Below are 18,012 nucleotides of genomic sequence, written 5' to 3'. Positions count from 1 at the left end.
ATGACTATTTAGTATTGAGGACCATGTAGCGTGCACACTCAACAGCATAAAAGAGAGATCACTCATATCACATGGACAGTTACTCACTCTTTGAATCTGGTGGATGGTTAACCAGACAGTGCGGGATACAAGGGGAGCAGAGGGAAAAAGAAAACACAACAGACCTTCAATTATACAATTAGTTAATTCCTATTTTGTTAATACAACACAATGAGAAACATTAATTAAATTGGGAATTGGAGATGCCTCAATGCTCCTGCAACTCCATAAAATGTTAATGTTTAGTGGTTGTTAAGGTTCCTTTTGAAAAACACATCGCTTTAGGTGAAACAATGTGCATTATTCATGAGAATCCTATAAAGTTCTTCACATAATAGACAGGCTTTGGATAAAACACCCTATCAAAGAGCTCAGCTTATTTCACAACTGTATATAATAATAAGAGTCCTTTGTAACAAATTCTACTCTATTTCTTAGCTCACAATATTATGCAAAGCATCAGGCCAAGCTACAGTATGTCTGCAGGAACTCAAGAAGCTTTTTCATTTTTCTTTTGTTATCAGCATGATTTATTCACACCAAAATGCAATTACCCCAGAGGAGTGAAACGACAATGTTTGCATCAGAATATTCTCCCAGACATACCGTTGCACAAACTAGCACATCATATCTATTTCTGCAATGTGAGTGTGTGTGTGTGTGTATGTGTTTGTTCAGCTCAGGGTAACCACTCTGACCCATCTGCTAAGTATAAACATTACCCAGACATACGTGTTTTTTTGTAACACACCCCGTGGATTCACACGGCACATAGAACAACATAGAGGTGTGGCTGTGTGTGTGTATCTGTGTGTGTGTATCTGTATGTGTGTGATGGTGGTTGTGATGGGGTAGTGGAGGAGTGAAGACGCACCGTGACGGTCACAATTGGCTTTGGAAATTTGTCACAAACGATTGTAAATGAATCTGCTTTCAAAGTGCGTGAACAGGAACATTAGATCGAGAAATTAGATTGATGGTGTATGCTGTTAGCATCACTAATTAGTTAGAGAGAGAGAGACAGGAAGAGCTGTGCTCGGCTGAATAACTGGCACCATGCACATTTCCTTAGTCTCACCAAACTACAGTGCTATCTTTGAAAGGCAACCATTACCATACACACACATGGTGCGTGTAGCTACGACAACAGCGGTTGTTCACTCACTGTTTGTAGGTAACCATGATGATGACGATGGCGGGGATGCAGCAGAGGATGATGATGATGGCGAGGGCAAGCAGCGCCCCCTCTGTGTGGCCCACGGCCTGGGCAGGCTTTTTCACTCTGGCCATGATGGGCGTGCGGATCTCCAGGATGTGTCCTCTCTGACCCAGGTAGGGCTGGAACTCCTTGTTGATGTCCACCAGCTTCCCGTCCAGAGACCTGCCGGACGAAACACAGTCAGTCAGTCACACAACACTGTAAAACCATGAAACATGTGACACGTTTATAACCTAGATGTCAGTGTTTAAAACGTAAACATTAGGCATTTAGATTTGCCAATAAGTGTTCTTATCTTAAACACAGGCGTTTAGAATGCAAGATTAAACATGATAGTCAACATGATACGCAAATCAAACTACCTGTAGCTCAGGACCTGAAGCAAGGATATTGATACCATTTGAAAGGAAACACTTTCAAGTTTGTGGAAATGTGAAATTAATGTAGGAGAATTAGATCTAGTAAAAGATAATACAAAGAAAAACATGCGTTTTTTTGTACAACACTCCTTCCGTGGCCTCCAACTGCTTTTAAATGCTTGTAAAACTAAATGCATGCTCTTCAACCGATTGCTGCCCGCACCTGCCCGCCCGACTAGCATCACTACTCTGGACAGCTTTGACTTAGAATATGTGGACAACTACAAATACCTAGGTGTCTGGCTAGACTGTAAACTCTCCTTCCAGACTCATATTAAGCATCTCCAATCCAAAAGTAAATCTAGAATTGGGTTCCTATTTCGCAACAAAGCCTCCTTCACTCACGCTGCCAAACATACCCTCGTAAAACTGACTATCCTACCGATCCTTGACTTCGGCGATGTCATTTACAAAATAGCCTCCAAAACTCTACTCAGCAAACTGGATAAATTCTATAACAGTGCCATCCGTTTTGTCACCAAAGCCCCATATTCCGATCCCATAGAGGTCATCAGACTGTTAAAATAGCCATCACTAGCCGGCTTCCACCTGGTTACGCAACCCTGCACCTAAAAGGCTGCTACCCTATTTAAATAGACTTGGAATCACTGGCCACTTTAATAATGTTTAAATACTGTTTACATACTGCTTTACTCATCTCATATGTATATAGTGTATTCTATTCTACTCTATTTTAGTCAATGCCACTCCGACATTGCTCGTTCTAATATTTTATAATTCTTAATTCCATTCTTTTACTTTTAGATTTGTGTGTATTGTTGTGAATCCTTTTTAGATACTACTGCACTGTTAGATACTACTGCACTGTTGGAGCTAGGAACACAAGCATTTCGCTACACCCGCAATAAAATCTGCAAAATATGTGTATGTGACCAAAAATGTTTTATTTGATTTGAGATTATTTTTCTAATCAAGTCACATGTTGTTGTTTATTTATACTCCTGGAAAAACTCCCTATGGAGGATGAAAACATTAAAACCCTTTACACAGACAAAGAAACAACCACTGCGATTAGACAATAAAATGAACAGGGTTGAGCTTGCTGTATACAGGGTTGCATCACGTAGGCCTTTGCATCTGTTTTTAAAAAGATACTTATCATGTCATCACTATTGTGTTGATGGATTAATTACATTCAATAATTTTGGATTAAAAAGGCCTAGACACCAGAAGTGTGAATATTATCACATTCGAATTTTCACAGAACACAAATAAAGGGTTTATTTTAGAGTAGAAATACACCGCTTAGGCTATAAAAACATGACATTGCGTTTCCTCTGGCCAGGCCCAGATCAGAGCGCATAGGCTTCTCTAGGATACCTGCAGCTGTGGTTGTTATCAGTAGGTTATAGTTGATTAGATTGAAGTACAGAGTAATTGTGCACAATTACAAATCATTAGGCATTTTATTTGAATAAGTGAATTCACTTATACCCACGTTTTCAGTCACAATTTGCCTTTACCACATGTAATGATTTTCATGATACTGATAAACGTGAAGCCTGATTTGTTGTATGCTAGGCCTACTGTAGTTTTATATTTGGGCTAATCGTTATTTTTGATAGGCTAACGTTACTTGATGAAGACATGCTGTTATAGCATCTCAGTGCTTTTAGCTAAAATGTAATGACTGTAAACTTCTGACGAGAAAATAAAGCCTGCACGTACATGCTTGTGAATTGTCACATTGTTCAAAAGTGTAATATGGTTTGGTTGCATTATTCAATAGTGTAATATAATTTGGTTGCATTATTCAATAGCGTAAATGTTTTAGAAAAAAATATTTCTGGCATTGTTGAATAGTTTGTGCTTACTGGCTCGTGGCTACTGTGACATTTACAATACATTTGACTTGTGGACCAAGAATGTCACGTTGCCATTCACAACGAAAGATAAGGCAAGGATGTAATGTGAATTAAAAAGTTGAATTCTCTTTCGCCACCCCACTCCTCATGCTCTCCTTCTTATCTTGTAGGGGAAGTAGGGCCTAACCCTGTATGAGATAAATGGGAGCAACATGGTTCTGCTGTGAAAAGTGTTACAAAAGCACTTTTCACCTGCGCCTTTACAGTGTAAAAAAGCATTTCACCTGCTTTGTAAGAGGGGAACCCTGGGCGCTGAGGAGTGTCTCACTCTCTCTTCATACAGGGGGACAAATGCTAAGATTGCATTTCTCCAGAATGTTGGAGCCTCTTGGAGGCTTAGTATCAGCCACTGATGGATTGATGGAATAGTACCTCCCTTTCTCTCTCTCTCACATAAACATTTCCTCTCTCTCTCCACCCTCCCCACCATTCTGGTGAGTGACTGAATTAACACACCCTGCTGGGGGACAGGGGCCTTTGGATAGAAGGAAAGGGCCTGGGGATGTGTGGAGAGAGATAGAGAAGGAAAAAAATGCATTTGCTGACTAATTCATAGGGTAGAATGGAGGATAAGACAAAGAATGTATGTAGCAAGATAAAAAGAGAGAAGAGGAGAGAGAGAGACAAGGGTAAATAGCCTTTAATTTAATTGTGTTGGCTCACTCACTTAAAGAGCTCCTGGCGTGATATGGCCCTGTTGGTCAGAGGGTCAATGGCATACACCATCAGGTCTGACTTGGTGTAGTCCTCCTGGTCAAAGCCGTCTCCGAACAGCTGCGGCCCGATGGACTCCACCACCACCTTGGCCCCTGGGATCTGGTCCTGGACGTATCGCTCCATAATACTGATATTTGGGAGACAAAACCAATGTGGTATGTTCATTTTTTAAATAAAGTATAGTACAGCACCAAGACTTTCTGTACATTTCAACGGTAAAACACTGTAGAATGCACAGGACAATACTGCAAATCTGTTTTACAGCATCGATGCTGTAGATTGCACTGCACTATGGGTAAAATGCTGAAAATACTGTTAATATCTGGAATTAGAAGCCTCCTGTAAAAATTCCACGAACATACTGTATTTATTTACAGTAATAGCTTATGCTTACTGTAAATTCAAATGATCAGTTTCAGGCACCAACCTCATGCCGTCAGGTGAGACACATGAAGCTCAGACTATTGTAATAAATATCTTCTTGAAGCTGCTGTGAAGTGGAATAGTATTTTCAGAAGCTGCTGGTTAGGTACCTTGACTTTATAAGTATCTTTATTGCTGGCCAACATTGAATTACGGCATGTTTTCTTAGCTACAGTACCAGTCAAAAGTTTGGGCACACCTACACATTCAAGGGTTTTTCTTTCTTTTTACTATTTTCTACATTGTAGAATAGTAGTGAAGACATCAAAACTATGAAATAACACATATGGAATAATGTAATAACCCCCCAAAAGTGTCAAACACATCAAAATATATTTTATATTTGGGATTCTTCAAAGTAGCCACCCTTTGCCTTGATGACAGCTTTGCACACTCTTGGTATTCTCTCAACCAGCTTCATGAGGAATGCTTTTCCAACAGTCTTGAAGGAGTTCACAAATATGCTGAGTACTTGTTGGCTGCTTTTCCTTAACTCTACGGTCCAACTCATCCCAAACCATCTCAATTGTGTTGAGGTCAGGTGATTGTGGAGGCCAGGTCATCTGATGCAGCACCATCACTCTCCTTCTTGGTCAAATAGCCCTTACACAGCCTGGAGGTGTGTTGGGTCATTGTCCTGTTGAAAAATAAATGATAGTCCCACTAAGCGCAAACCAGATGGGATGGCGTATCCCTACAGAATGCTGCGGTAGCCATGCTGGTTAAGTATGCCTTGAATTCTAAATAAATCACAGACTTTTGACTGGCACTGTTGCTCAAGTTGACACAAGCCATTTCAGTCTGCTCTAAATATCTTCCAGTGCGACGTAGAAAAGAAATCACTCAGATAATAATTAGTGTTGTATCATTACATCATCCCTGCTGTTAATTTACAGTAGGGATACCGTAATATGTTTTACAGTAAGTAAAATAGTACTGTAAAATGTATTACAGTATCTCTGCTGTAAAGCAAAATCACTGTATTGATTTTGCTGGAAACTCTGGTGCAAGTATAATGCTGTACATTTACAGGAAAGGTTTAACAGTGCAGGTATCGCTTAAGCATTAGATATAACTTCATATTTCTAAATCCATCTTTACCATGATGTGGAGGCTTTATGAATCATTCATAAACTTCTGTCATGCTGTGTGTTACAATGTGCTGATCAAACGTTAGTAGTGGTTGCCTTGGTTCACTTCACCTTCATGTGTTGTCACCCACAAATTATGACATTGACTTTTGAATAGAGTACCCATGTAATTGTTGTGGTCCCCAACTAGGACCAAGGAAAATGGGAGACCTCTCAGATGTTATCAGAATGACCAACTAAACACAATGTAGTTGTCAAAGCATAGAGCAGCAATCTTAGAGGGGTAGTGTCATTTAAAGTGACATTTGAAAATAATGAATACCTTCTTATTTTATTATCTGTCTAGAAACTGTACTGTTTTTCAGTCATCAACTGATTGAGAAAAATGTATTTGACTGTCTATCTGGACAATCAGTGGTTTTAATTGCCCAATCATTGGTTAAGGGAGACAGAAAATAAACATACAGTGAAGCCATTGAGGACATACTGTAAGTTGTGCAACACAGGGGTTATTCAAAAATGCTCAAACTTCTGAAGTGCTAGAACTTTTTTTCTGTTCCATAAAGTCTCAAAACACAGTTGGAGACTACCCTCTCATCCAACACAAACAATTTCACTAGCAGAGTTTGCAAGTTGCATCGTGACACCTTGAACCAAGGCCCCTTATTCATCAGGGGGGGGGAAATGTATGCAATCCCACTATGCTATTCCTCTTACTCCACTCTCCTGTTTCTGTTGAGTGTTCAGGGGCCTTTAGGACCCTAATACGTTTTCAATTTAACCAAGCATGTTCAATGTGACAATAACCCTGAAAGAAAGTGATTGACTGGTGCATTACGCAATAAGCTGATCTTTATTCTCCTCCACAACAGTGGGCGGGACATTGGACATCACCACCTGCATATCCAGTTGGTTGACCACAGACACCTGAGAGAGAGACAGTGAGAGAGAGGGAGAAAGAGAAAGAGGGAGAAAGAGAAAGAGGGAGAAAGAAAAAGAGGGAGAAAGAGAAAGAGAAAGAAAGAGAAAGAGAAAGAGAGCAGCAGTGAGAGAAAGAAAAAGTGTCTGTGAGAGAGAGAGAGAGGATATGTAAATGTTGTACATTCATGCTTGACATGCTCCTGGTGGCCAAAACGAGAAACTGAATTGCCTGCTTGTATTGGTGCCATGTGGCAAATCTAATGGCACCTAATATTTGCCGGCGCAGTAAGTGCACTGGCTCTGAGGCCAAATCTCACACACGGCCTCCATGAAATTACATTTTCTCTTGAAAATGGTCAACATGGTTACATGGCACACGTCGCTGTCACCCGTCCCAAACACTCCTTCTGTGTCATTACAGACTTGTTTGCCCTACACATTAGGATCAACACTGGCTCCAATAACTGGAAGCAAATGGAAATGTATTGTCTAAGTAAAAAGACACACACACACACACACACATGCACACACAAACACACCAATTACAATGAGCAGAAAACCCTTTCCATGTATAGTTGAATTGCATCATCAGCGCGAAGCAGAGGGGTTCACTGGCATACACATTACGCATCTTGTGTGCTGTTACTGCTCTTCATAATGTAATATATTGATAGTTAGATACAGTCTAGATAGAAAATAAATCATGTTTCATCATCATGTAGCTTCCTAATGAATACATCAGCTCAGAGGAAAACTGTCTGACACTAATAAACCCATCAGGTTGTTCGGGTGGGGGGTGTGGGGCTTGGCATCTGTTAAGATCACAGTTAACGGATGACACACTACTAACTGCCAGACTTTGCAGTCTCATATCACTTGCCCAATGAGAAACACTGGAGGAAATAAAGGTTTACATATGTGTGTGTGAGAGTGTGTTTCAAACCATGGAGGGATATGGGTTGTTTGAGGACAGTAGACACTCACCACCACATCGGCGCTGCTGCTCAGACCCTCTCCGTAGTTGTCGGTGGCAATGACCTCAAACTTGAAGTAGGACCTGCGCATGTTGCGGTACATGATGGCCGTCTTGATGATGCCCGTGTACTGCTCGATCACAAAGCTGTCTTGACCGTCTGCCGTGGGCGGGATGATCAGCCGGTACGCATTGGCACTGTAGTTCCCTGTATCTGCATCAGTGGCCTAGGTAAAAGAAAACCCACAACCACACACACAAACACACACAAGAAAACCCACAACCACAACAACATACACACACAAACACACACACACACACACGGTAGACTGCTTACAGGGAAAGGAAACTGGAATGTAATTTTGTAATTTGGGTGAACTATCACTTTAACAATGGCAGAAATGATGAGTGTGCTTCAGTGGTGGTTGCAAATTTTGGGACAGACTGCTTTCCTTGTCGCCACAAATATGCACATAGAATACACACAAATGGAGGGCATAGAATAAAGTATTGAGGCAACTTACAAATCAAATTACCATCATCTAAGCATGTCGCTCTGGATAAGAACATTTGCTCATTGACCAAAATGTACTATTGTCATTGTTCCCTGAAGGACGAGAGTGCATTGATCTAATTTGGCCAGGAGAGGGGGAACTTGAGTCTTAAATTCCATGCTCTCATACTCATTCATCAGGGGTGTCAAAGTCAAATGGACGGAGGGCCAAATAAAAAATTTAGCTACAAGCCGAGGGCCGGACTGTTCGAATGTTCATTGAAATTTTTTTAAATGACGCATATAGTCTAGTGAACCTAATTGAACCTACTGAAAACCTAACAAATATATTCCAATATGATCAGATAAATAAAGCAATATTTTCTTATGGCTCTGTCAGTAATCTTTAATTTTCAACAGACACAAAAGACAAATTTCCTTTATATAAAAATCCCCATAACATGAACATTAAATGAAAGAAACCGGTATTCAAGGCACCATCAGTAGCCTATATTTTCTATTTTAGCAAAAGTGGGCTAAATTTACTTCAAAGAAAAAAAACAATAATAGCAATTTTCATCATCCACTCAACTGAAATATTTTTAAAATATAATTGGATTGAAATACAATAAAATAAAGTGCAAAAATCTATTAATCAAAAACAACACTTTGTTTAAGGAGAAGTAACATGCAGTGAAAACAAATATTAAACTTTAACTTTTAAACTTGAACTGAGTAAAAACTCTAAATATGTGATTGCACAGTAATGTTCACTTGTTTGAGGTTGAGGGTGATACTTGGTGGGTTCCCATCTTTTCCACAAGTTCATCAATGTTCGGGGTAAGGCTCTGAGCTGAGGAAATCCTCAGAAATGAGTGGAGGTGGTCAGCAGTAAGTCGACTTCTGTGTGATGTTTGTTTCAGGTTCATCAAAGAAAACAGTTGTTTCACACAGGTAAATGTGCTGCCAAACATAGACAACGTTTGAGCAGCCTGGATGGCGCAGCTGGGGCATTGTGTCGGGAGGAACGGGCGAACCGCCAGCACCCACTGCCGCATATTTTTGCCCTCAGTGCATCATTGCATTGGAGGTCAATCAACTCCATTTGGAGGTGGTGGTGAGCTTTCCACGCACAGCAAAAATGGGTTACCGAAGCAGTTCCAAACCTGCTTTTTTGTGCTTCAAAGTCAGCAAATCGCGTCGAAAGTCAGCGGCAAGCATACCTATTTTATCAGCCAACTGTGCGCTCGGAACGCACTGGTAGAGAGCTTCTCTTTCATGGTCTGGCAGCTGGGAAAGTGGCTCAAATTTTTCTTCCGCATCTGCGTCTCCCACAGAGTCAGTTTGGTTTTAAATGCCTTCACTGTACTGTACATATCAGAGATGACATGATCCCGACCCTGCAGCTGCAAGTTCATTGCATTCAGATGACTCGTAATGTCACACAGAAAAGCCATTTCACACAGAAACATTTCGTCTCGGAGTTGTGTTGTTCTTTCCCTTTGCTGTCCAAGAACAGACAAATCTCCTCACGAAGCTCGAAACATCTTTGAAGCACCTTTCCCTGGCTTAGCCATCGCACCTCTGGTGATAAGGCAAATCACCATGCTCCGTTTCTAACTCCGTCAGAAATGCCTTGAACTGCGGTGATTCAAACCTTTGGCTCTGATAAAGTTACTGTGCGCGTGATGATGCTCATTACATGCTCCATTTTCAAGGCTTTACCGCACAACGCTTCCTGGTGTATGATACAATGATAAGCTGTCAGCTCACCTGTCGCGTTTTCCTCTTGCATCTTTTCCCGTATCTTCGCCACCAGTCCGCTCCTGTGTCCACACATCGCAAGTGCTCCGTCGGTTGTCAAACCCACGAGTTTTCCCAAGGCAGCTCCATCTCATTTACACATCTTGACACCTCTTCATACAAATCATGCCCCGTAGTTGTGCCATGCATAGGACGTAAAGCAAAAACTCCTCTGTCACGCTTAGGCTGGAGTCCACTCCGCGGATGAAAATTGACAACTGGGCAATGTCAGAAATGTCGGTGCTCTCATCCACAGCCAAGGAATATGCAATGAAATCTTTTCCCTTTTTCACAAGCTGCTCTTTTAGATTGATGGACAACTGGTCTACTCTCTCGGCAATGGTGTTTCTGCTCAGACTCACATTTAAAAAGAGTTGCCTTTTTCTGGGCAAACTTCGTCACAAACTTTAATCATGCAGTTTTTGATGAAATCCCCCTCCGTAAATGGCCGGGCTGATTTAGCGATCTCTTCTGCCAAAATAAAACTGGCCTTGACAGCAGCCTGGCCTTGGATTTGGCTTTTTTGAACAGAGCCTGTCGAGATTTGAGGCCTCGTTTTAATTCCTCTGCCTTTTGTAGCCTTTGTTCCATGCCATATTCTTGTTTTGTCCGCGTGTTTCGTTTCATAATGTCGTCTCAGATTATACTCTTTCAGTACCGCCACACTTTCTCCACACAGAAGACACACAGGGTTTCCAGCTACCTCCGTGAACATATACTCCGACTCCCACCTTGTTTGAAACCCCGTTCTCAGTGTCCACCTTCCGTTTTGCCATTTTTGATGGGTATCTGAAAGTTAATTTTACTGTGATGCTGACGACTGCTGTGCCAATAAATATTGAAATGAAGCAGCCTACTGCTCGGTGCGTCACCGTTGCATTGTGGGAAATGTAGTATTGGTGCGTGTAAAAGATCTGCGGGCTGCCGGCTTGCTGCGGTCTGCGGGCCGGTTCTAATAATAAATCAAGATCATCCCAGGGGCCGTAAAAAACCTTCTCGCGGGCCGGATGTGGCCCGCGGGCCTTGACTCTGACATATGTGATCTAGAAGAATTCGCTGAACCCTTTTCAGTAGGAGAATTGTCTTTCGAGACTCACTTTTGTTTAACAACAGCTGATAATCAGAATAGGGTACATGTTCTACCAAAATGAATGAATGGCGGTGAACAAGCGCGATTGCTCAAGATGGCGCTTTCTCAGTATGGATGAGCCTAGTATGGTCATATTTGCTGCTTACTGCATAAGTTTTCACGATTAGTACACAGTATGTAGTTTTAGTAAGTAGTAGGCAAGACAGATTTCGGACACGGCCATAGACTCTGGCCTCCTTGCCACTGGCACCAATTCTCAGAGTGCCTGTTTGCAATGACATTGATTAATAGGTGCAATGCCTTTTTTGTATTTATATTTATTTTTGTATTTGTATTTATTATGGATCCCCATTAGCTGCTGCCAAATAAAAATAATTCGACCATGATTACTACAGACTAGACTAATTTAGGAATCTACATTTTTTAAGCTAACATGGACCAATTGAGTGACTGTCAATGACTGACATAACAAGAGGAAAACTTTTGATGTACAACCAAATTTCGAAATTGCACCTTTTGTCTTCTATTATTTTAATTGTCAACAGTAAATTGAGACCCCAACTGAATTTTGGGAAATTGGTCCGGGGGCCTACAAAAGGGGGGCGGAGGGGCCGGGCCGCATGCGGTCTGTGGGCCACCTGTTGCCCATCCCTGGTCTAGACCATATGGTTCAAGAGAAGACAGACTAATTAATGAAAAAAAAGTTTCCAAAATTACCGGTATTATGCCCTCCCTTTGCAACCCTGGCTTAATCTCATTAGTGTTTGTAAAAGCACTTGAGAACAAAGGTTCAGATTGTTTTTGTGTGCATAAAATGAACACTGGGCCACTAAGTGGCATGGAGAACAAGAATGGGTTGGCAAATAGACGTCTACTCAATAGGCCTGCCCTTTGTAAAGCCAATCAATACGTTCTTAGACAACTCTTTGCATAAAATGTACACTGTGCCACTAAGTGGCATGGGGAGCAAGTATGGGTAAATAGGCTTTTATTTATCTACCACTCTCATTATCTACTATTCTACTGCACAGTAGGTGAAAGGCCCTTCTCAGTCAATATCACTGTGCCGCATCACCCCCTGCCATATTTTCTTACCCCGGGTTCCCTTCCAAACTATTTAAAGTTGAATTTGACGATGATATGGCTAATCTATACACTGTTGAGTTGCTTGCTTTAAATTCATACAACGATCTCAGACATATCAAATACCATCTGAAGACCCATGCAGCTCAAGACAAAAACGGCTAAGACTAAACATTGGTGCCACAGCCAAAATGTGGGTAACTCTTTACATTAAGTTGTCCCTATTACTATGTAACTACACAGTAATAACAGTAATAACATAGTAGTTACATAGCTGTTACTATGTAATTACATGTTAATAAGATTGTCAAACTCATTTATTACACAAATGTAAGAAGGAATGTGTAATTACACTTCCACTTGCTGAAGGTTATTCCACATTTTCTTGTTCCACTATGTAACTCATGTTTTGTAATTGCACGTTTAGAAGTCACCAGTGAATTACTATGTTAATAACTACAACCAAAATCTGACCTTGTTACATGTAACTACACTGTGCCACTACCATCGAATCCACATGTTATACCAGGGTTAATAAATTAGCTAGGACCTGGTAACATCAATTGTAACAAGGCACACCCTTTCTAAATGTGCTTACTATTATGAGATCATGGTGATTTGTTTTATAGCTTGTGGCTTTCATTTTGGCTGCAGAGGAGAGTGTGAGAGTTGAGAGGTTAGTGTGTTCATTATTCCCTGTCCTCAATGGTTTCTCCATTGAACAACGGGACAGGGTGTCATTTATAACCCAACCGTAGCCTGTGGTTGACTAATTAGAATTCCTTGCAGTAAAATTGGGCTAATGACCAAATAACACGTATCCCATTTCAGGCTCAATGTATAGACAGTTCGGACCAATGAGAACTTGCCACATGTAGCTATGAGTCCCTGACTGAAATTCCTCCCGTGTCTCTGACCCCTTCAGTTCCCCATTACAAAGTCACAACTATTTCCATTGATCGTTAATTCCCTCTTGTCCTTAAGTCCTCTGCGTTGTATATTTTTTCCTAATCTTAAACCTTATTCTACACTTAAGCCTAACCGTAACCTTAGCAAGCAGTTGCTTATCAACTAGTGGCTACTGAGGGGAGGACAGCTCACAATAATGTCTGGAACGGAGTAAATGAAATAGCATCAAACACATGGAAACCATGTGTTCGATGTATTTGATACCTTTCCACTGATTGGACTCTAGCCTTTACCACGGGCCCGTCCTCCCCAATTAAGGTGCCACCAATCTCCTGTGTTATCAACATATAGTTTGTTGATAGTTGTCCATCTGAAGGGTGAAAGAATGCCACTGCAATGGATAGCTGCTGTTTTACGGGTTCCTGATCAATTATGCAATTATGCTGTATTTTTGCACTGATCTTAACTTTTTTTGTAAATAATGTTTCCGTTATCATATCCTATGACCGAAAAGAGTTTATGGACATCAAAACAGTGATCACTGTCGTGATGTGACTTTCATTAATCTAATGACTGTTATTTATTCAAACCACTAACTATGTTCAATTGTTACCCGATTAAAGTAATCATGTAACTATTAACTCATTAGGAATTTGGGGCACCACGGAAGAAGTTGTTTATTGAGCTAGCATGCAAGAACCTCTACCTTTCCTTATTATTCAGTAATTCACAAATTGGTTTAACTTCACTAGGGTAGGGGGCAGAATTCTGAATTTTGGATGAAAGTGTGCCCAAATTAAACTGCCTGCTACTCAGGCCTAGAAGCCAGGATATGCATATAATTAGTAGAGTTGGATAGAAAACACTAAAGTTTCCAAAACTGTTAAAATAATGTCTGTGAGTATAACAGAACTGATATGGCATGCGAAAACCTGAGGATAATCCAACCAGGAAGTACTATTAAGGCTGTTTTTCCATTGAAAGCCTATCCACCATACAAAGACTTAGGACCCAGTTCACAATCTCTGTGGCTTCTTCTACATGTGGCCAGTCTTTAGGCATTGTTTCAGGCTTTTACTCTGAAAAATGAGGGAGATACAGCACTTTTAATGAGAGGCCAGTGGAAATTTCCAGACATGAGCCCAGCGCGTGATCGGGAGCGTGCATTTCTTGTTTACCTTTTCTGTTGACAAAGCTTTTGTCCGGTTGAAATATTATTGATTATTTTTGACAAAAACAACCTGAGGATTGATTTTAAACATCGTTTGACATGTTTCTACTAACTGTTATTGTACTTTTTTGACTTTTCGTCTTGATGTTGAGAGCGCGCATTGTGCCTTTGGATTTCTGAACTAAACGCACCAACAAAATGCCATGTTCAGAAATGCCTCCAAAATAACTGGAGAAATTGCAGAGAGCCACGTAAAATAACAGAAATACTCATCATAAACTTTGATGAAAGATACATGTTTTACAAATAATTAAAGATACACTTGTTCTTAATGCAACCGCTGTGTCAGATTTCAAAAAAACTTTACGGAAAAAGCACACCATGCAATAATCTGAGACGGCGCTCAGATAAAAACAACATTTATCCGCCATGTTGGATTCAACAGAAATACGAAATTACATCATAAATATTCCCTTACCTTTGATCATCTTCATCAGAATGCACTCCCAGGAATCCTAGTTCCACAATAAATCGTTGTTTTGTTCGATAATGTCAATTACTTATGTCTAAGTAGCTACTTTTGCTAGCATGTTTAGTGCACATGTCCAAACGCTCGCGCAGATGCAGGCAAACTCTGACGAAAAATTAAAAAAGTTATATAACAGGTCGAATAAACTGGTCAAACTAAGTAGAGAATCAATCTTCAGGATGTTGTTATCATATATATCCAATAACGTTCCAACCGGAGCATTCCTTCATGTCTGTAGAAGTTATGGAACGCAAGGCGATATCATGAGGAAAGCGAGTGACCAGGAACTGGCATTCTGCAAGACCAATGACTGAAACACCTCTCATCCGGCCCCACATCACACTAGAGGCTTCATTCCATGTTCTACAGACTGTTGACATCTAGTGTAAGGCGTAGGGAATTGAATCGGCGATGAGATGAACATTGACCAGTCTCAGAATTCTCACTTCCTGTTTGGATTTTTTCTCAGGTTTTTGCTGCCATATGAGTTCTGTTATACTCACAGACATCATTCAAACAGTTTTAGAAACTTCAGAGTGTTTTATATCCAATAGTAATAATAATATGTATATATTAGCATCTGGGACAGAGTGGGAGGCAGTTCACTATGGGCACACAATTCATCCAAAAGTGAAAATGCTGCCCCCTATCATAAAGAAGTTAATAAGTGCATCAACGACATTGTCCCCACAGTGACCGTACGTACATATCCCAATGAGAAGCCATGGATTACATGGATTACAGGCAATATCCGTTAACTTCTTATGGGCAGGTGGGACGGTAGTGCCCCACCTGGCCAACATCTGGTGAAATTGCAGAGCGCAAAATTCAAACTACAGAATTATAAATATTTAGCTTTCATATAATCACAAGTGTAACATCAAAATAAAGCTTAACTTCTTGTTAATCCAGCCGCTGTGTCAGATTTCAAAAAGGCTTTACGGCGAAAGCACACCATGCGATCATCTGAGGACAGCGCCCTGCATACAAAAGCATTAAAAATATTTTTAAACCAGGCAGGTGTGCCACGAAAGTCAGAATTAGCGATAGAATAAATGCCTTACCTTTGAAGATCTTCTTCTGTTGGCACTCCAAAAGGTCCCAGCTACATCAAAATGGTCTTTTTGTTTTATAAAGTCCTTCTTTATATCCCTAAAAACTCAGTTTAGCTGGCATGCTTCATTCAATAATCCCCCGGTTTCCCTCCTTCAAAACGCATACAAAACGTTACCAAGAAACTTCTCCAAACAAGTCAAACAACATTTATAATCAAACCTCAGGAACCCTAATACGTAAATAAACGCAAAAATGTAAGACGGAGAATCGTTGTAAGACATCCACACGCTTCGAAACACTACAGCCAAAATGGGAGCCACCTTGAAAAACTACAATTTCTGGCTCATTTTTCAAAAAACCAGCATGAAACTCTTTCTAAAGACTGTTGACATCTAGTGGAGGCCCTAGGAACTGCAATCAGGGAGGATTTCGCCTTATAATAAAAGTGACAGCCATTGAAATTATTGGTAGGCTGAAATTTTCTGATATGGGTTCGCCTGACATATCAGTTCTGTTATACTCACAGACATAATTTTAACAGTTTTAGAAACTTTAGAGTGTTTTCTATCCAAATCGACCAATATGCATATCCTAGCTTCTGGGCCTGAGTAACAGGCAGTTTACTTTGGGCACGCTTTTCATCCGGACTTGAAAATACTGCCCCCTACCCAAGAGAGGTTAAAGGCTTGAGCTGCCTCTTTCAAGGACCGGGACTCTCATGCGGACTTATAAGAAATCCCGCTATGCCCTCTGTTAAACCATCAAACAAGCAACGCATCAAAACAGGACAAATATCAAATTCTACACTGAACAAAAACATAAACGCAGCATGTAAAGTGTTGGTCCTATGTAGACAGGAGCTGAAAAATTAAACGACCCCCCGCCCCGCCAAATAAAAGAAAAAACCGGTGATTCTGCATCCAATGGTAGTAAACAAATTGGTGTAGACATCCATGCTATTTCTCCTTTTGCCAAGATAATACATCCACTGACAGGTGTGGTATTTTAACTAGCTGACTAAACAGCATGATCATTACACAGTGCCCTTGTGCTGGGGTGGGAGGGGAGACTGAGGTGCAATAAAAGGCCACTTTAAAATTTGCAGTTTTGTCATACAACATAATGCCACAGATTCCATGAGGCATATTGTATTGATGTAAATGTAATATTACAACATATATGTTGGGCCTAATAATGCCTTAATATTGAAATAGGCCTACAGTAAATGTTTACACATAGCCAAAGTACATTTTATATGTGGTAGTATACCTTCCTTATTCATGTTGATGGAGCTAAATTATGAATTTGGTAACCTTCTTGATGGCAGGTTAGCGTTTTTCTCATTAATCTTGTTCTGGAGGCAGCTCTGCAGAGTGGTCACTAGCTGGCATAGCCACGAAGTCATACAATCAGATTTTAAACCTAACCTTAACCTTAAATTCAGACCAAAAAGCACTTTTTTGTTTTCATAAATGTTTACAATATAGCCAATTTTGACTTTGCAGCTGGCCCATCGAGCGGAAATCGCTCAGTTCTGCATCCAGGGTAAGATTCATGACAATAAACGTCAACCTGACAGATTTTTGGCCACCGTTTAATGGGTGAACTGGGATTATATGTCAATTCATCATTATATTAGATTCCACCAGTGAATAAAATAATGGAGAGAGGGAAGGAGAGGATGATGATATGAAACTGTAAAATATATATATACTTTTCTGAAACTGTAAAATATATATATATATACTTCCGCTAAAAAGTTTGGGGTCACTTAGAAATGTCCTTGTTTAGAAAGAAAAACAAAATTGTCCATTAAAATAACATCAAATTGATCAGAAATACAGTGTAGACATTGTTAATGTTGTAAATGACAATTGTAGTTGGAAACGTCTGATTTTTAATTGAATATCTACATAGGTGTACAGAGGCCCAATATCAGCAACCATCACTCCTGTGTTCCAATGGCACATTGCGTTAGCTAATACAAGTTTATCATTTTAAAAGGCTAATTGATCTTGAAGGCTAATTGAGAAATGAAGGCTATTCCATGCAAGAAATTGCCAAGAAACTGAAGATCTCGTTCAACGCTGTGTACTTCTCCCTTTACAGAACAGTGCAAACCGGCTCTAACCAGAATAGAAAGAGGAGTGGGAGGCCCCGGTGCACAACTGAGCAAGAGGACAAGTACAT

At 40.4% G+C, this 18,012-nt stretch overlaps 1 protein-coding gene across 1 annotated transcript in view; it reads right to left on the bottom strand.

The window, feature by feature from the left end:
• LOC111977924 (protocadherin-15-like) overlaps positions 1 to 18,012 on the bottom strand; it is a 280,873-nt gene that overhangs the window by 33,902 nt on the left and 228,959 nt on the right. Inside the window, exons 27-31 of the mRNA XM_070448498.1 lie at positions 7,700 to 7,915; positions 6,633 to 6,721; positions 4,231 to 4,407; positions 1,205 to 1,420; positions 88 to 96 (exon numbers count right to left, since the gene is read on the bottom strand). Coding sequence (XP_070304599.1) covers positions 88 to 96; positions 1,205 to 1,420; positions 4,231 to 4,407; positions 6,633 to 6,721; positions 7,700 to 7,915 — 707 coding nt within the window. The remainder of the gene's footprint in view (positions 1 to 87; positions 97 to 1,204; positions 1,421 to 4,230; positions 4,408 to 6,632; positions 6,722 to 7,699; positions 7,916 to 18,012) is intronic.

This window comes from Salvelinus sp. IW2-2015, linkage group LG18 (assembly GCF_002910315.2).
Source record: "Salvelinus sp. IW2-2015 linkage group LG18, ASM291031v2, whole genome shotgun sequence".
Lineage (NCBI taxonomy): Eukaryota > Metazoa > Chordata > Actinopteri > Salmoniformes > Salmonidae > Salvelinus > Salvelinus sp. IW2-2015.
Note: the sequence above shows the minus strand (reverse complement) of the source record. Positions and strands in the feature narration are given on the sequence as shown.